General features: G+C 42.8%; 1 protein-coding gene across 5 annotated transcripts in view; it reads left to right on the forward strand.

Moving 5' to 3' along the window:
* STARD9 (StAR related lipid transfer domain containing 9) overlaps positions 1 to 21,998 on the forward strand; it is a 126,129-nt gene that overhangs the window by 3,512 nt on the left and 100,619 nt on the right. For 4 of the 5 annotated variants that reach the window (XM_079915114.1, XM_079915115.1, XM_079915116.1 and 1 more), the window contains exons 2-3: positions 1,027 to 1,096; positions 2,886 to 3,002. In XM_079915114.1, coding sequence (XP_079771240.1) covers positions 1,027 to 1,096; positions 2,886 to 3,002 — 187 coding nt within the window. Of the gene's footprint in view, positions 1 to 1,026; positions 1,097 to 2,831; positions 3,003 to 21,998 lie in introns of those variants that run through there. The other variant, XM_079915119.1, reaches the window with a different exon arrangement.

Genomic DNA, 21,998 nt, shown 5'->3' on the forward strand with positions numbered 1-21,998 from the left:
TACAGAACTGCAAGTTTAGGAAGATTCTTAAGGATCTTGGCTCTCATTCTGATTTAGGAAGACATAAGGAAAGGATTTGGGAAGTGTGTTCTCAGGTCTCAACAGAGAGGACTCCAAAACCTTTTTTGTTATTTTCTGTGCTCAGAATATCAGAGAAAATGAGAAGTGATGCTATGCTGTGTGCTGAGCAGAGGATATTCTCCACGGTTTCCAAGCCCGATTTCTAAGTCATATGGCTTTGTGGTTAGACAGATCTGGGTTGAAATTTCAGCTCTTCCACTGCTAGCTGTGTCACCTTGGACAAGTTACATAATTTCTCACAGCCTTGGTCTTCATTCTGAAAAAATGAAGATATGTTAGGAAGCTATGTCAGGAGGGTGTGTTAAGAGGATTGCATAAGATGAAGTATAGTACATACTCTACTTAATACAGTGCCTGGCACATAGAGGGTGCCCAACAACGGTGACTCTTCACTGTTCCCAAGCCAAATTCTAATAATCCAGGGAAGTGTGCCAACTAGGGGACTGCTTGATATGATGCTGGTAGCCATTAATGGAGATGGACACCCCAGTTATGGCGACAGCAGTAGGGAAACACTTTGTCCCAATAGCGCTGTTCTCAGCTGCTCTTTTCTTTCTTTTTTTAAAAAAATAAATAAATTTATTTATTTATTTATGGCTGCATTGTGTCTTCGTTGCTGTGTGTGGGCTTTCTCTAGCTGCGGCGAGCGGGGGCTACTCTTCGTCGTGGTGCACAGGCTTCTCATTGCAGTGGCTTCTCTCGTTGTGGAGCACAGGCCCTAGGCGCACGGGCTTCAGTAGTTGTGGCCCACGGGCTCAGTAGTTGTGGCCCATGGGCTTAGTTGCTCTGCGGCATGTGGGATCTTCCCAGACCAGGGCTCAAACCCGTGTCCCCTGCATTGGCAGGTGGATTCTTAACCACTGTGCCACCAAGGAAGTGCCTCTTTTCTTGATTAACTTAAAGAAGCAATATTTCTTCTCATATGGGTTATGTTTTGTTTTCTAGGGAGACCAAAGAAGGGGGAAGAATTATTGTGGAAGTTGATGGCAAAGTGGCAAAAATCAGGAATTTAAAGGTAAGCGTGAAATTGTTTTCCTTTTTCTTTCCACTGAGGAGCTAGTATTATTACAGGGCTTCTGTGGGTGAAGGTGGGTATGTGAATGTGTTTAGAGAGGGGGATTGGGAGAGGGAAGGGCATGTATGGGGAATTGTGGGAAGAGCTTTGAGCAACCACAAAGCAAATATAAAAATACAGCAGGAAAGAAGTTCCAGGGATGTGGCTGCTGCAGCCCAAGTTCTATCAAGTGGGGTACAGCTGTTTTGGAAACTGGTCAGTAGTTGTTCTGAAAGTAAACACTAAGAGTGTTATGGGGGCTGTGGCCAACTGGAATCATGCTGGGGACAATCCATGCATATATTTAACTCACTCGACCACCAGTTAGACTTCGGCTCAAGTCTCTTATTGGATATCACTTCATCTAGAAGCATTACCAGGCTTTTAGTATCCATCTGCTAATGCAGGACTCTTCTTTTGGCCGTAGTGAAGGCGAAGTAAGAGACTTTAGATCTCAGAAGAGAGTCAGTCACTAGCCCGAGTTTTGCTACAAATTCTCTTTTACAGATCTGACTGATCTTTGAGTCACGATTGGACAAGTACTGGCAACTTCCTCCCCTACCCTTCACCCCTTCCTAGGGCTAATTTCCTCCATCCCATTCCTCCATTTCCCAGGCCAGTGGAAGTGGAAGGGATTCTTTCGAAAGAACAAATGGCCCTTGAGCAGTGGAGAGGGATGGGGCAGCCGGCCATGTGACTATTGCTGTGGTCAGCTTGCAGGTGGTACTGAGCATTCCTGAGAGCTGAGGAAGCTGACTTGCAGGACGAGGGTTATCTGGATCCCAGGGCCCCCAGCCATGCCCACTCTTGTGTTACTCCTCTGATGTGATCTGTTTCTTTTTGTCAGTAGCTCTCTGCTGAAAGAGAAGCCTGCCAGACTTTCAACAGGAGCTCCCCGGGGACAAAAGACCTTTCATTCTCTGCTGTCTCTTATTTATGTCTCTGTTGCCTAATCACTTCAGCTGCTTTGTTCTGAGAGCCCATATTTTTGGTTCTTAAGAATAAATTCTGGCCAAGATCAAACTCTAATCTGCCCCCTGCACACCTCGCTGACTGCTTACTTCACTGAGGCCAGTTATCCACTAAGAATCTCTTAGTCATTCTGGCAGCCTCATTCTATTGTGGCTTATGGTACCTAGTTCAAAGGATTGTTTCTCCCTGTCCAGAGTCTAAATTTTAAATAGTAAGATAGGCATTTCTGTGAATAATGCCATTCTCCCCAGTACCTGGAGGTCACTACAGTTCTAAGCTCTGGCTCTGCCCTCATCTACCTTGGGCAGTTGGAGTGGTCCTAACTCTTCTGTCCAACATGCTTTCTCATTCACTGGGGGTGGATACCCCAAAGACCTCTGTGTTTGCCCTAGGTTGATAGAGCCTGTCAGGCCCAGGGACTGAATTACTCATGTACTACCAGTATCTTCTACAGAAATACTTAGAGAAGAAATGATAGTAAGAAGAAGAGGCCCAGAGAAGGAAAGGCTTTTTTTCCCAAGCTGTCTCATGCCTCATAGGGCTGGTTCGTATGTGGGTTGATATGTGATAGTATGATAGACAGGCATTTAATTCTCTGGGGCTTCATTGTACCTAACAAGATGAAAACAAAGGTTACTTTTTCTTTTTCAGGTAGATATGATAAAGATTCTCATGATCAGTCCAGGTATCTCTAGCTACAGCAGAGAGGAATCAAGTGCTACTGGCCAGATTCTGATATTATAGTAGAGAAGACACTGGATCCTATGTTTGATTTTAGGTGGACGGTCGACCCAGTGGCTTTGGCGACTCCCGGGAGAAGGTTGTGGCATTTGGCTTTGATTACTGCTACTGGTCAGTCGACCCAGAGGACCCCCAGCATGCATCTCAGGATGTGGTAATGTCATTTTTCCTTCATTCTCCCCAGCTCTTTATAATTGGATAGTTATTGGGAAATTAACATGGAATCTGGGCCCTAGCTATTTCTTACTTATGGTAGTTTGGTCAGAAACTAATGATGTTTTGATCTGGGAAGTGGTAGTGAGAGGCATCAGTTGCAGAAAGAGCAAAGGAGATAAGAAAAGACTGCTTGTTGAGGGCACGGAAATTGACTAGTGTCCATTTAGGCTTGGACCTCCGTCTGATTCAGATGGGTATGAGGTAGTTCAGGCAGTGTTCTGCTCCTGTGGTAGGTGAATGGGCTCACCTCAAACTTGACCTTGTGTTGTATGCAGCAGAAGGGCCCATGAGTCGTAGAGACTGGTATCTTCTTTGATTCTTAGGCTTGTGCTCCTAGGCTGAGTGTAAAGGGCTGGACAGTTAGTCTGCCAGCCTGGAATGTATGTAAGAGGCGAATTCCGTTCATCTGCTGAGGATTGAGAGGATGAGCCAAGCCTGTACTGGCTGGTGCTGTAGGTCACCCTTCCTGCTGATTAGCTCTCCCGTAAGTTTCTGAGGCAGCAGGTCTGGCCAGGTGGGTCTACAGGACTTCTCTCTGTTTCTGTGAAGCAGCAGCCTTGTCCTGGTTGGAGCACTGTCAAAGGTCATGCATTTAGTCCCCATGATGTCCAGCAAGCCTTGCCTGATTCAAGTCTGTGACCACAAACAATAGTCCTCACCCTAGTAGCTGCCAGGGTCCTTTCTAAAATTAGAAAAATCATTTATTTGGCCTTTCAGATGTTCTTTCTTACATGTGAAAGAGAATACTAGAGGAATATGTCTTTAGGAAAAAACATTGAAAATGGAAAAATTTGGGGGAGAACCCTAGACAACCATTGCCTATCAGTGCATACATCTTTGAATAAAAAGCCAAAGTGTGTCTTCTGCTAAGTATGTTAGTCTTTTGTGAAACTTTTCCTAATTATGCCAAAGAAACAATGTTATCAAGCCTGAGTGACTTGGAGGACAGCATAGGCATACCTCGTTTTATTGCACTTTGCTTTATTGCCTTAATGGATACTGCATTTTTTACAAATTGAAGGTTTGTGGCAACCCTGCATCAAGCAAGTCTATCCGTGCCATTTTTCATAACATTTATTCACTTCGTGTCTCTGTGTCATATTTTGGTAATTCTCGTAATATTTATAACTTTTTCATTATTATTATATTTTTTATGATGATCCCCGGTCAGTGATCTTTGACGTCACCACTATGACTCACTGATGGCTCAGGTGATGGTTAGCATTTTTTAGTCATAAAGAATTTTCAAATTAAGGTATGTTCAGTGCTTTTTAGACATAATGCTATTACACACTTAGTAGACTGCAGTATAGTGTAAACATGACTTTTGTCTGCACTTGGAAACCAAAAAATGCATGTGACTGGCTTTGTTGCAATTATTTGCTTTATTGTGTTGGTCTGGAAGCGGGCCTGTAACATCTCCGAGGTCTGCCTGTACTGATTTTCTGCTGATACAGACTTCTGAAGATGATTGAACTTCTGAAGATGATTGGATAATTCTAAACCATGGAAGTATAATTCCCCACCCATCCATTTTGAGGGGAACATGTGGAAACAAGACCCTAGACCACTGTGAGATTTGTTGTTTCAGTGGGTCCCTTCTATTATAATATGAGCACCCCACTTTTTTTTTTTTTTTTTCGGTACGCGGGCCTCTCACTGTTGTGGCCTCTCCCGTTGTGGAGCACAGGCTCCGGATGCGCAGGCTCAGCGGCCATGGCTCACGGGCCCAGCTGCTCCGCGGCATGTGGGATCTTCCCGGACCAGGGCATGAACCCGTGTCCCCTGCATCGGCAGGTGGACTCTCAACCACTGTGCCACCAGGGAAGCCCGAGCACCCCACTTTTGTACTCACAGTGTGTTTGCTGTAAATGCTCAGCAGAAAGGGGCAGTGTGGGTATTACCTGGCCCCTACCAAGTCTTCTCCATCCTTTGGAGGATGAGGGCACTGGCAGGTCCAGGCTTATCTTGTGGCCCTTGACTTTTATCCCAGCACTCAAGCAGGTATGAGGTATCTGGTTACTGGTGTTTGTATTGTTCCACTGAGATCCTCCAAGAAGAGCCAGGAAAGGAAGTGACTCTCAAATAAAAGCATGGGACTCCTAAAGCAGTTCACCGTTGTGACAGTATTTGTGGTATCGAAGACAGTGGTCTTTCTATTAGCAGAAAGTGTGAGCATTCTGATGGCTCTTTCCACCCTTCTTGATCATAGCATACTTAGGACTGTTCTGTACATAAGAAACATTATCTATTTTGTGTAACATATTTTGGGTTTTTTTTTTTTTTTTTTTTTTTTTTTTTTTTTTTTGCGATATGCGGGCCTCTCACTGTTGTGGCCTCTACCCTTGCGGAGCACGGGCTCCGGACGCGCAGGCTCAGCGGCCATGGCTCACGGGCCCAGCCGCTCCGCGGCATGTGGGATCTTCACGGACTGGGGCACGAACCCGTGTCCCCTGCATCGGCAGGCGGACTCTCAACCACTGCGCCACCAGGGAAGCCCTGTGTAACATTTGATAGATAATCTGGGAAGTATGTGTAAACTAAACAAAACTACATATCTATATCTATATATCAGCAAGCCCAGGTATAATTTTGGTATGAGGCTCACTTTTTATATTTATGTAGCTTAAGTGTATAAAATAGCTTAGTGGAAACCCAGAAGCCCATAGAGGAGGGGAATTCATAAATATGATTCCTTTTCTGTTGCCTGATTTGAAGTTCAATGGAAAGATCAAATGGCATTTGGACAGGAAGCCTGTGCAGAGAGATAAAACCAGTGTCTCCTAAGGTTTATTCTGGCTTGTTTACTAATTGTCTAAGGCACTCATTGGTTACGAGAGGGAAGGAAAGGAATCTCTGTCACAGGCTGGAGAAGGGCCAGAGGTCCCAGAATGGTGGCAAGACTAACATCCACATGATTTGGTTGGAGGGACTCATCGCTTTGACCCAGAAATTGGAGCCCAGTCTTAACCCTAATCATTACGGCTCTGAAGTCACCAGGGATAGGAAAGGCAGATTATCATAAAATCATAGGACTTGGCATAAGAAAGCATTTAGATGTCATCTGTTTCATCTTCTCCCAAAGTACAGCAGTCCTCTCTACTGTCTTTGTGATCGTATTTTGGCGGGTGGGGGGAAAGGGGCCAGTCTTATTGAAGTATAATTTTGGTACAGTAAAATTCACCATTTAGTGTACAGTGTACAGTTCTGTGAGTTTGGACAAACACATACAGTTGTATAACTTACACTACAATAAGTATATAAAACAGTGCATCATCCCCCAAATTCCTTCATGTCCCTTCGTAGTCAGACTGTTCTTACCCACCCAGCCCCTGGCAACTGCTGATCTGTTTTCTTCCCTACAGTTTTGTCTGTTCCATAATGTTGTATAAATGTAATAAAATAGTATGTAGGCTTTTGAGTCTGGCTTACTTAGCATGATGTATCAATGCATGATATTCACCTCTGCTGTTGTGTGTACCACGTATCATTCTGATCTATTCAGACTCATTTACGTCATCTTCTTGCCCTAAAGAAACCTCATGGCTTTGGAAACACCAACTCTAATTGCACAGAGTAAGAGACCAAGTCCCTGGAGGACTGTGCCTCCTTTTGTGAAGGAAGGACTGTCATCACCCTCAGAAGAACAGCACTGATTTCAGAATATCCAGATATCTGAGGGGAAATTTTCCCCACGGGCCTTAGGGGGATTTTTGAGCAATATCATAAGGCATTGCTTGATGGATGTTGACAAGAAGTCACATGTTCAGTGTTGGTGTTGCTTTCTCCTCGTAGTCTCTTAGAGCGTTAGAACTTGAAGGGCACTTAGCAGTCATCTAGGCCAGGCTTCCCCAACCTTAGCACTGTTGATATTTTGGCTGGTTCATTCTTGGTTGTAGGGAGTCTGTCCTGGGCATTGTAGGATCTTTAGCAGCATCCCTGGCCTCTACCCATTAGGTGCTGGTAGCAGTCCCAATCGTGACAATGAAAAATGTTTCCAGGCAAGGCCCACTCATCTAGGCCACCCTCTCCTGTTCCAGATACAGCGTGTAACTTACATGGTCTTATACAGGCAGTTAATGCCAAAGTGGGACTGGACCTTTGCCTGCTGTGGTGGCCTTTGCATTGCATTGTGCCACTCTACCTCCCTCTCTTTATGTTTATGTTACAGCCTCAAAAGATAGGTTCAAGATTAAAATTCATTTGTGCTTTAGCACTTCCCAGTCCTTAGTGGTGACACACTTGAACACACAGATCAGGTGTCAACAAATATGAGCCTCTAGAGAGCAAATCGGCTACTGCAAGTTCTGCTGAGAGGCAGCTTCCTTGTTAAATATCTATAGACTCTAAGTGTTTATCATTTCATTTGACTTTCTTCCAAAATCTATTAACCCTATATTATTTACTCCATTTTATAGATAAGGAAACCGAGCCGCAGAACGGCTACAAGACTTGCCTGAGTCACTTAACCAGTAAGTGGTAGAGCAGGGATTCAAAGCCAAGACTGTCCGGCTCTAAATTCTATGTCGTGTCCACCAAGCCTCACTGACTCTCAAAATTAAACAAATCTCATTCGGTCTGCTAGTGACCTGGTCCTCTCTTTATGCATATTATCTAATTTAATCCCTTCAACAGCCTGAAAGGTAGAAGATTTTATTCTTCTTCTATAGTTGAGGAAATTTAGGATAAGAGCGATATGATCGGCCCAAAGTCACACAATAAGAAAATGAGTCTTAGATTTGAAAACAGGATCATCTGAATGCAAAGTTCATATTCTTTACTAAACTACAGTGTAAAAAGATAAAAAGACGGATATAGGAAAAGGAAGAGATGGAAAGTTGAGGAGAGAGGGTGAAGGGAAAGAGAGAGAGAGAGAAAAGGTTATAGTGAATGGGGACTAGCAGGGGATTATACTACCTGACTTGTCCATTACCCCATGACCCTGATGTCATCAGCATCCTATTCTTTTTTTTAAAAATTTATTTATTTTGGCTATGTTTCGGGTCTTCGTTGCTGTGCACGGGCTTTCTCTGGTTGCTATGAGCAGGGGCTACTCTTTGTCGTGGTGCGCGGGCTTCTCATTGTGGTAGCTTCTCTTGTTGCGGAGCGTGGACTCTAGGCACGCAGGCTTCAGTAGTTGTGACACACAGGCTCAGTAGTTGTGGCTCGTGGGCTCTAGAGCGCAGGCTCAGTAGTTTTGGTGCACGGGCTTAGTTGCTCCGCGGCATGTGGGATCTTCCCGGAGCAGGACTCGAACCCGTGTTCCCTGCATTGGCAGGCGGATTCTTTTTTTTTTTTTTTTTTTTTTTTTTTGCGGTACGCGGGCCTCTCACTACCATGGCCTCTCCCGCCGCGGAGCACAGGCCCCGGACGCGCAGGCCCAGCGGCCACGGCCCATGGGCCCAGCCACCCCGCCGCACGCGGGATCCCCCTGGACCAGGGCATGAACCCATGTCCCCCGCACCGGCAGGCGGACTCCCAACCACTGCGTCACCAGGGAAGCCCGGCAGGCGGATTCTTAACCACTGCACCACCAGGGAAGTCCCCAGCGTCCCATTCTTAAGGGAGGTCATTACTGACCTAATTGTGTTTTCAGTCTTTATTAACATTTGGACTTGCAGCCAAGGCTTTTCTTAAAAATTGACCTGCATTTTATCTGCCTTGAATCTATATTAATCGGCTTCTTCTCTTGAAGTTAGACCTGGATTTGAATTCAGGCACGGCCACTTACCAGCTGGCTTACTTTGGGACAAGTTACTTAACCTCTCTGAGTCCTAGTCTTTTCAACTTGAGTTACTGTGAAGAGGAAACAAATAATGATGTGAAGTGTTCAGCTCAGGGCTTGACAGCTAAAAGTGGAATGTGAGGTCATGAGTGCTGTGGCCTGGGTCCCTGTTGTGATTACCACTATCACAGTACAAGAGAAGTGAGGCCCATGCTTCTTTCTAAGAGCTGAACTAGATTTGAAAATCTTCTTTGAATCTGGTTGTGATCCCTTCTGGGATCAGCATGCTCCACTTGGAAAATTAACTTCCCTCCCTTCCTCCTGGTCAGGAACATCTGTTGGAGCGGGAGTCCTCTGCACAAGCATTTTGTGTTTGGGCGATTGTATGTTTGTAAAACTTTCCATGAGGAGCATTAGCTCAGCTTTACCCACCAAGGACTGTGAGTGGCTGTCAAAACAAGTGTAGACTGAGTCAACAGAAAGTGCGTCAGGAACAAAAAGCTACCCAGCCCTTGTGGGACGTAATTGCTTCTATTCTCCTGGGAATCTTTATTTTAAAATGCTCTGTTATTTGGCTAAAACACACTAGTTAAAAAACCTGTAGCTTTTCCAGATGAAATATCGTGTGAGTGAGCAGAGATTTCCTCCCCACAGCCACCACATTCAAAACTGAAATTATAGCAGCAATGTGATTATGCTTGTTGTTTTAACACTGTTTCATCTCCATAATACACTGAACACCAAACAACACACAGAACATCCATTGCTTACCCCCAAAGAGCCCTGCCAAGGGGCAAGGTCGGGAGGAGTGTGTGTGTGTGTGTGTGTGCGTGCGCTCGTGCATGTGCGTTTGTGTTACAGGTTCTTTGGTGAGTATTTTCTCCAGTTCTGGACTTCAGCTTGAGGATGTTAGGAACTAGGAGAGGCTTCAGAGGAAAACCCCACACACCCCAAAATGATTAAAGGGCTGGCTGCAGGAACCAAGAGGAAAGCCACTGTCAGTGTAGTGCACCTCATGTGCATTCTGCATGTGATTATTTAATGAGGAATGTTGCTCTGGAGACGGGAAGACAGGTAATAATAATGCTCTACAGGTACAGAACATGATGATTTTAATAGTTTATGGAGCATCAGAACCAGCTGGTCTTCATTGCCATTTGGAGAAAATAGAGGATTTCAGATTAAATTGCAGAGGATTGTTTATAAAGACACAAAGAGTAACTTGTGCAGAGTTTTTGAATCTGGATATGTGGCACCTAAATAGTTTGACTTTAGAATTCCAGAATGTTGGTGTTAGAAGAAATGCTAGAGACCATCATGGCACGTACTTTAAAGATGAAGGCCTAGAGAGACAAAAATAGTAGTTAATAGGATTTTTTTTTTCTTTTTGGCCGGTCCAGAGTTGTGCTTGGTGTTGCAGGGAAATGCCTGTTGCTTATTCTAGTGACAGGATCATGAACTGCAACACATAGTTTCCTGCAGGGCAGGAAGTGTGCTGCTTAGCAGAATCCCAAGGAAAGATCTTGTTCTTGAGACTGGGCCTATCCCTGGCTCTGTACTCGTCAAGATGAGGCAATTACACTATTGCCATTTAGTAGCATGGGGGTGGGAAGGCATTGAGTGACTATTATCATGGGTTCTGTAACATGACCAGGCTGGGGCTAGTTAACTGCTGCCACAGAAGCAGCATTTCTGTCTGGGGACTGCAACCCATTATAAGATGAAGACAAGTGATCTATGATCTCCTGCTTCGGAAAGTAAGTAGGGTGAGGTGGAGAGGGGTATGGCTGTCACTTCTTTTGTATCTCCTGAACTTGGAGTATGAATGAAGGCTTTGGGGAAAGAGGAAAGAAGGTGGAAGAGCTACGGAAACTGAAGAGGGACCTTGGAGGAGCAAGAGGAGGGGCAAACATGAAGAAGAAACTAAGGTGAGAAGGAATTTGAGAGTTCACAGAGGGGTTAGGGGTATATCACTTTTTATAGTAAATATTATTATCTCCAATTTAGGTACAGGAGCAGGCTCAGATAGGTTGAGTAGCTTGCTTGAAGGTCACCAGCCAAGTGATAGAACCAGCATTCAAACCTTTGACTGTGTGATTCCAAAGTCCAAGCTTCAAATGCTGCACCACACACAGCTCTATTTATTTCTGTATTTCCAGTGTTGCACATCTTAAATGATCAGTTAGTGGTTATTGGGTTGATAATTCAATTTATGGTGCAGTAGATAAGTGATAAGTTAGCACTCTGCCTTCTTGAATCTTGCTGCCCGTTTTGAGGAGGCCTTGCAGTTTGCCTAAGTTGGAGAACCATAGACATCTATGAATTTCTCTGTGCATCCCTTTCCCTAATGCATGTATGTGCTAGGGCAGCTGGGGAGCGTGTGGGCGTCAAAGGATTTTCTCATGAATATTTGCAGAGCTGTGTACATTCCAGCGCTAGTGCTATTTCTTCCCAACCAAGATGGAGACAGAAGTTGAAGGGAGAGAAGTTTATAAGAAAAAGCCTTTTTGTTCAATAATTGGATGGGGCTCTTCTGGCATGAGTGGGGGAAGGGAGATTACCATGAGTGCTTCATTTCAGTAAGTTCCCTCTGCCAATAGCACAGCTGCTCAGCTCCATAAGCATGTCCATGGGCTGGATTTTAAAGGAATAAGGTCATTCTTTTGGCTTCTTCTAACTCATTTTTTCCCCCTCTCTGGAAACTTGATTATGAATTTTTAAAGGGTAGCTTTTAGACTCAGAAAAATCTGAAGAACAGAGATCCTTGACACTTAATGCTTGCTGTTGGTGCTGGATGCCTTTACAAAAATGAACAGCAGAAACTAGAGAAATCTTTTAAAATGCAACAGCTTGTTTGGATTCTTTTTTCTCCTCTGTGAGTCAAGGGTAACAGGAATTTCTGGTTGTATCTGGAGTCCTTGAGATTTAGGCTTGGGAGAGAGGTTATCTGTAGGGGTGGCATGCCCACATTTTGAGAGTCAACTGGAAACCTGGTGCAGCCTAAGCATAAATACAGATAGAGGTCCTGAGCTAGGTGTCCTTCATGTTCCCCAGAAGTTCTCTTGCTTGCATCTGCAGTGCTGAGAAGTTGCCCTATTCTCCGCTCCCTTTACACTTGAATTTGTCCTGGGTTTATAAGGATTGTCAATTAATTGCTTGAAGAAATGATGATGGAGGTGATCACTTTGAGGGTCTTTGGAAAAACTGATTTGCAAAATCATGTGAACAAGAGGATATAAGATGAAGCGCAGCCCTTTGAACAAAAGGTCTGTGTGTCCACCACAGCAGAGGTGTGCACAGGCAGACTGGTAACAGTAGCCTTCTCCAGAGGAAGCCACCTGGTCTGCATCACCAGGTGCTAAATTCTCTCCCACATACTTGCACAGTAAGCCTGTGTCCAAGTCCCCTCTCAGCACCTTTCAATGGTCCTCTGTTTGTGGGAGCCAGTCCAGCTGACCAACAAAAGGCCCCTTCTAAGTGCAGTGTTCTGAAAAGGGTTCAGAAAGTATGGGGAAAGGAGCAGGACTGGTCTCTCTCTAGTTCTATGCTCAGCAGAAAGCAGACAACTGCATAAAATGTGTCAGTAGATTAATTAGTTTATTAAAATATTTTGCTATGAAAGCAATACAAGCTAACTGGAAAACGTTCAAACAGTCCAGAAGGGTGTAATGTAGAAGGTGAAAATCGCTTCCCCTTCCATGCCTCCCCACTGGTCTCATTCTCCAGAGGTAACCACTGTCGGCAGTTCTTTGCTATCCTTTCAGACATTCTCTAATCATAAGTAAGCATCTATAGTATGTCTCTTTTAAAAAAAAATACTAAGGGGCTTACACTCTGTACTTTTTTTCAACTTGCTTTATTCTATGCAACTTATCTTGGCCCTAATTTATTTGTAGTACCTATAGTTCTACCTCATTGTTTTAATGCTACATGGAATTCCATCCTATAAAGGTATTGTAGTTTAACTAGTTTTCTAATGATGGATAGTTAGAATATTTCCAGCTAACTATATAATACAATAGATTATTACATATTATATAATTATAATTCCAAAATTTTGTAATTCTGCTATTATATAATATATATTATATTATGTTTCTACTATTCACTATAATACTAGAGTGATCATCTTTGCATTTTTGCAAGTGTAACCGTAAGGTAAATTTCTAGAAGTGCAGTTGCATGTTCAGAGAGTATGTATATTTTAAATTTCAATAGATTTTTGTCTAATTGTCTTCCAAAAAGATTGTACCAATTTACATGCTTAACAATAGTGTATCAGAATACTTTATCACATTCCTTGTCAATACTAGGTGTTATCAAACTCTTTAATCGTTGTCTAGCTTGTAGGTAGAAATGGTATCTTATCTTTGACTTTTCTTTTTATTGTAATTGGGATTGAGCATCTTTGTATGTTTCTGGGCCATTTGTATATTTTGTTCCCTGTGAATTGTGTGTTCATATATTTTTTCCCCATTTTTCTACTGTATTGTTCATCTTTTTCTTTTTTTTTAAAGATTTATTTATTTATTTATTTTTGGCTGCTTCAGGTTAGTTGCGGCATGCAGGATCTTCGTTGAGGCATGCAGGATCTTTCCTTGCGGCGCGTGGGCTTCTCTCTAGTTGTGGCGTGCGGGTTTTCTCTCTCTAGTTGTGGTGCGCAGGCTCCAGGGCACGTGGGCTCTGTAGTTGTGGTGTGCGGGTTCCAGAGCGCGTGGGCTCTGTAGTTTGTGGAGTCTAGCTGAGGTGCACGAACTCAGCAGTTATGGCGCGTGGGCTTAGTTGCCCTGCGGCATGTGGGAACTTGTTGCCTGACAAGGGATCGAACCCACATCCCCTGCATTGGAAGGCGGATTCTTTACCACTGGACTACCAGGGAAGTCCCTTTTTCTTACTTATTATTTTTTTTGCAGTACGCGGGCCTCTCACCGCTGTGACCTCCCCCGTTGCGGAGCACAGGCTCCGGATGCACAGGCTCAGCGACCATGGCTCATGGGCCCAGCCGCTCCACGGCACGTGGGATCCTCCTGGACCGGGGCACGAACCCGCGTCCCCTGCATTGGCAGGCGGACTCCCAACCACTGCGCCACCAGGGAAGCCCTCTTGCTTATTTTTAAGAGCAGTTAGAATATTAAGGAACTTGATCCATGTCATAGATGTTGCATGTTTCCCCTGTTTACTTTTGTTTTGACTGTGTAATTTTTTCCCGTGTACCCGTGTGTGTGCGTTTAAATGTAGTCAAATTACTGACCTTTCTCTGTGGCTTCCTAGTATGCTAAGCTTAGAAAGGCTTGTCATTCTGAGATCATAAAAGTATTTGCCATTTTTTTTCTGGTGTACTAATGGATTTATCGTATTAATAGTTAAATATTTGATCCATTTGAATATTTTTGTTGTAGGAAATGCAGTGGGGCTTCATCTTTACTTTTTTTCCCAGATAGCTAGCTAATTGCCTCATTGCCATTTACTGAACACCCATCCTTTCTCCACTGATATGTAAAAGCCATTTTTATCATTTGCTTAATTCCTGTATATACTGGGGTCTCTTTTATTATTTTTTTTAATTAAAAAATTAAAAAATTTTTTTGGCCACGCTGTGCAGCACGTGGGATCTTAGTTCCCCGACCAGGGATCGAACCCACGCCCCCTGCATTGGAAGCACAGAGTCTTAACTACTGGACCACCAGGGAAGTCCCACCTGGGGTCTCTTTTAAAACTGTTTTGTTTCATTGATTGATTCGTACTTTTGTGCCAGAACTATACTGTTTCACAAGTTTTCAAATATTCATAAAAGCATATACCATACTGTTTTACTACTTTTTAGTGTTGGACAGGGCTGGTCCTTTCTCATTTCTTTTTCAGGCTATCCTGATTATTTTGGTGTTTGCTCTTCCCCAAATGCCATGTACTTCCCTGCTTTTGCTCATGCTGACTCCTCTTTCCAAAATATGTTCAAATATCTCACCTCCCCAGTTCCTACCATTCAAAATGCTGCTTGTTCTTTAAGACCCAGTTAAAATGGTACTTCCTCCTTGAAGTTGTCACCATCCCTTAGATTCTCATAATATCTTGTTACTCTCTTGTGACACTCTGCGTATTAATTTAAATTAACGCTCTTTGGGTACATGACTTACCTATTTTATTAGACTGAGTGATCCTTGAAGGCAGACTAGGCCTCATCCATCTTTGAATACCCTACATTTCCTAGCGTAGTGACATTTCTCTCATTCAGTCAGTACGCACTTGAGAAGCAACTACCATCTGCAACACAGTGGGGTTGAGTGCTGTGAGGAATATGGGGTGATATAAGATGTGATTCCTGCCCTCAGAAAGCTTAGTCTTATTGGGAATGATAATAAATATAATAACAGTATACTTATATTATTATAAATGTATAATTTTATATTTATAAATAATCCTTAAAATAATAAAAATAATCAACAATACCAAGCATTCAAGTGTTAAATGAGTGGTACTTAGATTAAGTATTTCAGGAATCCAGAGGAGTAACACACTACCCATAGATTCCTTTGAATGAGTTCAAGGGAGGTCACTGCAGTCAGAAGGAAAGGCATAATAAGCAAAGATTGTAGGGCCAGAATGTACAAGATGTGCTTGAGTGGATCAAGTGCTGCCAGTCCAGGGTGAAGCTAAGAGGATGTAGTCGTAGTGTCCGTCTCTCCAAGTGTCCCAGGAGGCCAGACTCCCACATTCCATCTCTGCGCTGCTCCAGACTCCTAGGGGATATGGAGGCTAATCCCAGGTTCTTTGGGACAGTGGCAAAGTGGCCTCGGGAGCATCCTGGATGCTTAGCTGAATCCGCAGATACAGGCCATGAAGATATTTAACCTGAGGGCAGGAGGCGGCGTATCCTGGGTTACAGAAACAGCATTCACTCACCGTTGTCTGTTGTATGTCGGTATATGCTAGGTGCTGGGTAAACAAACTGTGAGTGTGTGTGTGTGTGTGTGTGTGTGAGTGAGTGAGTGAGTGAGTGAGTGACAGAGACAGAGTTTTGCTTAGTTGCTTTACCTCACTTGATATATCGCGTTTTATGCTGATCAGATTTTGAGCAAATCTATGTCTCATTCAAGATTTTTTTTCTAGAGGTTCTAATAGGCTGTAGTGCCCATTCCATCCTTTTGTCCATCCCCATTGTTGCTTGGACACCACTGCCTTTCTTTGTTTCCAGAACCTTGGTTTGGGGCCATGGTATCTCCATTGTTGCTGCTCTCTCAAGAGTCTGCCCCTGGGACATCTTGCAGATCTGTTTTGTTCTAGAATGGTAGAAGTGTTCTGATTTATTGTAGAAAAATGCCTCCCAGGAACACATTACTGGTTCTTCCTTCTGGATGTGCCTGTTGAGCTTTAGTAAGAACTGTGCATGTCCAGATGCTTCCATACAATGAAAGGAAGAGGACATGCTTCCTATTCTTTGGGAACACAGATGTAGAGAGCCTTGCTCCTCAAAGTGTGGACCTTGGTATTGCCTAGAGCTTGTTAGAAATGTGTACTTTCAGACCCTAAGCCAAATGCATTGAATCAAAAGCTGCATTTTAAAGAGATCACCAGGTGATATGTATGCATGTGAAAGTAATTAAAGTTAGAGACGCAGATTCAGATCAAAGAGTTCTGGGTTGGAGCTTAAGATACTGCTGGACTGAGGACTACACTTTTAGTAACAAGATTCTGGAGTTCATGATATATTGTACCTTAAATTATACAATTTTGAATAGATGACTGCTCTTCCCAAGGTCCAGATAACTGTGCTTTTGCTTTGGCTGTAAAATGTGGATTATTCCCTGGTTGACATTTCTCTTACTTGTCTGTCTGGCTGACGTAAGAAGGAAGACATGTTAGACACTGACATATCCACTCACACAAGTGCCATCTCAGGCAAACCTTGATGGCTTTTGGTTTAGTGGAACAACTTTATATTATGTGATTTAAATAGCCTCAGTTTTCTTATCTTTCAAGAGGGAGTGATGATCCCCACCTACCAACACACAGGAATACTGTTAGACTAAAATGAAGTATTAGGCTTGAGAGGACTTTGAAAAAAATCAGAAAGATTAAATAAATATCAGTTGATATTATTACTACATTATATTCTCTGGTGTTTCTATACCAAGAAAGAAGTCTCTTTACAGAGTTGTGTATACTGCCAGTGAAAGTATCTTTTGTTCTTAATTCTTTAATGATAAAATTTTTTTCTAAAAATACTACAGTTAATTAAAAAATAGGTAATATATGCACATGGCAGATAAAACAGTACAAAAGGATGTACAGTGAAAATTAAATCTCTTTTCTATCTCCTGGTACCTCTTTCCCCTATGCTGAGGCAACCATTGTCATTGATTTCTTGTGTATATTCCTATATATTTTGTGTACATCTAAGCATGTAGTTGTATATTTATTCTTTTTTTAAAAAATGGTAGCAGACACATATTATTCTGCATCTTGCTTTGTTCAGTTAATGCATCTTGGAGACATTTTCATATCTGTATGTATGATTACCTCACATTTTTGATGGCCACATAGTAACATTTTATGTGAGTGTACCATAATTTATTTGCTACTGTGAACTTTTAAACTATTTATGTCTTTATATTTACAGTGAATTTCTTGTAGGCAGCATATATGTGATTGAGTCTTGCTTTGTTTTCCTAATCAGACCATCTCTGCCTTTAATTGGGGCTATTTAGAACATTTACATTGTGTAATTACTAATATAATTATGACAATCATTTTTCTTTTTTCTTTTTTTTCTTTTTGACCTATCTCTTATTCCCTTTTTTGTATTTTTCTGCCTTTTTTGGATTGAGTATTTTTGTGTTTCCATTTTGTTTTTGTTGGTTTATTAATTAAAGTCTTTGTTTTGTTAGTGGTTGCTTTAGGGTTTATAGTATACATTTTTAACTTATCACAGTCTATATTTAAGTGATAATATTACTACTTCCCACACAAAATAAGGTACACTAAAATACTTCTGTTTCTTCTCTCTCAGTCTTTATACTATCAAGTCATACATTTTATATCTACATATGTTATGAACTCCATAATGCATTGTCAATAATTTCATTTAAATGGTAAATTATTTTTTAAAGAATTTAAATAGTAAGAAAAAAAATCATATACTTGCCCATGTAGTTAACGGTTCTAGCGCTCTTCATTTCTTTTTTCCATCTGGTATCATTTTCCTTCTATTAGTATATTCTTTAACTTCATTTCAGCTATCATATTTTGGACACTGAAAAGATGAAGACTGTGTTTGAGTTATATCTGACAAACCGTATAGCATTAATTCTGGTGTCAGCAGATGGATCCACATTGGTTTGTGACTTGCTCTATGGACTCAGTAGAGCAGATTTTAATTTAGCATTTGTCTTCTAAACCAAAGACAGATCCTTTGACAGGCACAGTGATAATATGCTGTGGCTTCTAGAACATGTACGGGAGACTTTTCCTTATATTCTAAAGACAAAATCAGAAATTGATAATTTACTATGAAACATTTTGGAGCATTTCAAGTTGTAGGTCTTAGCTGTCCAATATCTTTGTTACTGCTTGCTGTTCTTTCTGAACTGCATGTTTTGGGAACAGGAGTTTGGCTTCAAATTATTTTTTCCAGAATCTGAAGTTAGGGGTGGTTGTTACTGTATACTGGCTCTTACTAGTCTGTGGTTTACATACATTTACATAATCTCAGCTTCCAGCAAAAACAGCCTTTATGGAATCCTGAGCAGGTGTGGAGATGAAGGGAAACAATCTGTTTATATCGCTGTTTTGTTTACTTTTACCTGCTTGGCCCCTTTTCTCTCACCTCCCCCTTAAATCAACATTAAATTTGATGTATCTTTTATTTGTGAAAAGCTCACTAAGGTCATGTAATATGTGATTATTTTACCTTATCCATTCAACATACTTCTACTGAAAAATATGCCAAGAATTGTGCTAAGCACTGGAAATAACCAATAAGAATTGGACATTGTAGTTACCCATGAAAAACTCTTAGTTCTTGAGGGAGGCAGATACACAGAGTTAATTACTTCACAGTGTGGTAAATACTACAGTACTGATAAATATTTTAATTAAGCATTTGAAAATACTTGAAGAGGGAGGTAGGCCTTTTTTGTCGGGGGTAGGGAGGGGAGGTTGTAAAAAAGTCTAGTCCGGGCGTCCCTGGTGGCGCAGTGGTTGAGAGTCCGCCTGCCGATGCAGGGGACACGGGTTCGTGCCCTGGTCCGGGAAGATCCCACATGCCGCGGAGCGGCTGGGCCCGTGAGCCATGGCCGCTGAGCCGGCGGGTCCGGAGCCTGTGCTCCACAACGGGAGAGACCACAACAGTGAGAGGCCCGCATACCGCAAAAAAAAAAAAAAAAAAAAAAAAAAAAAGTCTAGTCCACAGCGTGATTGCTCTTTTCAGGATTGAATAGGATTTAAACCTGTAGTTCTCTTCCAAAGGTGGGAAGGGCATTCTTCTTAAGACTTGAAAGGGGTGCTTCACATACATGGATTTAACTACACAGCTTGGTGTGTTTCCAAAAAGACTTCTCAAAGCATCCCATGAATCATTCACTAATCCTAACTTGAAGCTCCTTCCTGGTTTCATTCTAGATACTGTTTAGTCTTATAAAATAAGTGTATGAATCATTTGATTGAGTCTGGCTACTTAGCATATTAACTTGGTTTATGATCATGATGAGGGAGCTGGGTTTGGTGAAAACCTCTCTTCTCTGCAGGAAAGGCAGAGTAGATGGTTTCTCATTTTTTCGAGTGTGAGCTATTTATAGACTCACTTCCCCCCACAGACTGAACACAATAGGAGCCTGAAATCAAATGGTGACCAGATGTGCCCAGGCATCCCCAGTTTGTACTTAGAAGTTGGAAAAGGCAGAGCCTCTAGGATGTTGGTCTTAGGGCAGAAACAGTTGGACTCACTCATAAGATTATCATCTGTATACAAACAGTCCCTTGCATCTGGTCCCCAGGAGCGGAGGAGGTAAACAGAAGCGTGTGCGCACTCATTTTTGCTTCTCTTCCTTGAAGTGGGGGATTGTTCCTTTGTTAGTCATTTCATCGCTCAATTCTTATCTCTGTAGTTAGGCAGTTAGACAAAGTACAGATGCTTTCTGGGGATATGTGCTGAATTGATGTAGGAGGAAAAGCTAATGCAGCTTCCATGTAGTTGGTGGAGACAGTGGCTCTGCTCAGATGAGAAGAGATCTGACAGGAATGGAAACCCTTAATTACTTTTTTTCTTTGCTTTTGCTCCCCTAGTAAACTAACCCCATCTTGTTTGTGGTGGTGTTATGGTTTAAAGCACAAACATGTAGTGGTTTCTGGCTGGTATTGCTTTTCCTTCTCTCCCACATTAGAGATTTTGAGAAAGTAGAAGCAACTTCCCCCTTCAGTAAGCATCTGGCAACATTTCCTTGGAGTTTAGAGATTTTTTTTTTTTTTCAGTATGCGGGCCTCTCACTTTTGGGGCCTCTCCTGTTGCGGAGCACAGGCTCCGGACGCACAGGCCCAGCGGCCATGGCTCACGGGCCCAGCCGCTCCACGGCACGTGGGATCTTCCCGGACCAGGGCACGAACCCGTGTCCCCTGCATCGGCAGGCGGACTCTCAACCACTACGCCACTAGGGAAGCCCGAGTTTAGAGATTTGATTTCAGGGTTTGGAAAAGTTGTGCTTAATTTCGGACAATATTCTCATGAACAACTCGCTTAAGGGGGATGTGAGAGAAGAAAATACCACCTTTTGAGAACCTGCTCTGTTCCAGGTACTGAACTGAGTACCTGACTCATCTGATTCACTCTTTAACAGCAGCCCCCAAAGTGGGTTATTATCACCTCTATGGTACAGATGTGGAAACCAAAGCTCAAAGAGGTTAGGTAACTTTCCCAGGACCACACTACTAAGAGATGGAGTCCAGATTGAAACCCAGATCTGCTGCTTCCAAAGCCCTTGCCCTTTCCACTGCACCTGCTGCCTGCTGTGTGCGCTAACTACTCCCGACTGTGCGCGTGCCTCTGATATTTGAAGTATGACATGGATTAGCTGACAATTAGAAAAATTTCAGCTGATAAACTGTGCATTTACCATAGGAAAGGACCCAGGAGCCATGATGAGGATCGTGTGTTTTCAAGCCTCCCTGTTGATGCCTTCCTCTCAGATATGGAGGACACCACCTATTTTAAATTTTGTATCCGAAGTGCTTGTCTACAGGTGCAGTCAGCATGTGTTCTTCTGAATCCCCCGAATAGCTCTAATTGACCCAATCACTTTCTGAGATACAAGAAATAGCTCCCACGTTACAGCAAATGGATGCTTCATTTCACCTGTTCTGACCCAGGGGCCAGGTTTTGAAGTGGACTTCAAAAGTGGCGAAATGGGGACTTCCCTGGTGTTAACCACCCTGGTTCAGTGGTTAACAATCCGCGCTTCCACTGTAGGGGTCGCAGGTTTGATCCCTGTTTGGGGAACTAAGATCCCACATTCCGTGCGGTGCGGCCAAAAAAATAACAGTGAAAGTGGTGAAATGTACCCAGAAGTGCCCATGAAGGAGCCTGGGGTCTGTGCACTAACCCTGCCAGTCAGTGTGCTGCTTTCCTTCCCGGCACAACTCAGTATTGCTGGTGCCTCTTTTTCTGAGTAAGTCCTTTCTCATCTGTGAAGTACCCTGGGGTGACCAGTTTCATATTGGGGAGGGAAAGAGTGAATGCAGGGCCTCTAGTTTGAATCCAGAAGAATCTTAATATATGTTTTTGAATGAGATGAAATCCTACATTGTTTTCTAGTTTTTTCCTAAATTCCACCAGCTTTAATTTCCAAATATTTATTTTTCTGCAAAGATGAACCTTATCTGCTCAGTGTCTTCCACATAGAAGCATTTATGCACCAGAGAGAATGAATCTCTTAGGCATTCATCAGCTCTGTTAGGGTTTTTGGAGGCTTATTAACTACGCTTCATTGAAAATCAGTCCCAGGTTCCTAACTGTCCAGGTTTGTGTCAGTGCATCTCTTGGTTGTCACCAGCAAGTAATTTTTGAGCTGAGTGCTCACCACTGTCGGGTCTCTCTTGGATCATCTAATTTTTTTGTCTTTTGCATGCACTTTAGTAAGTGGCTGTGACAGCTCCAAGAAGCACCTTTGTTCCGGGGCTGTTGGCTAAGGCTGCTTTGTTTATTTGGTTGAGGTGACTTGA

This window comes from Stenella coeruleoalba (genome assembly GCF_951394435.1).
Source record: "Stenella coeruleoalba genome assembly, chromosome: 2".
In the NCBI taxonomy this organism is placed as follows: Eukaryota; Metazoa; Chordata; class Mammalia; order Artiodactyla; family Delphinidae; genus Stenella; species Stenella coeruleoalba.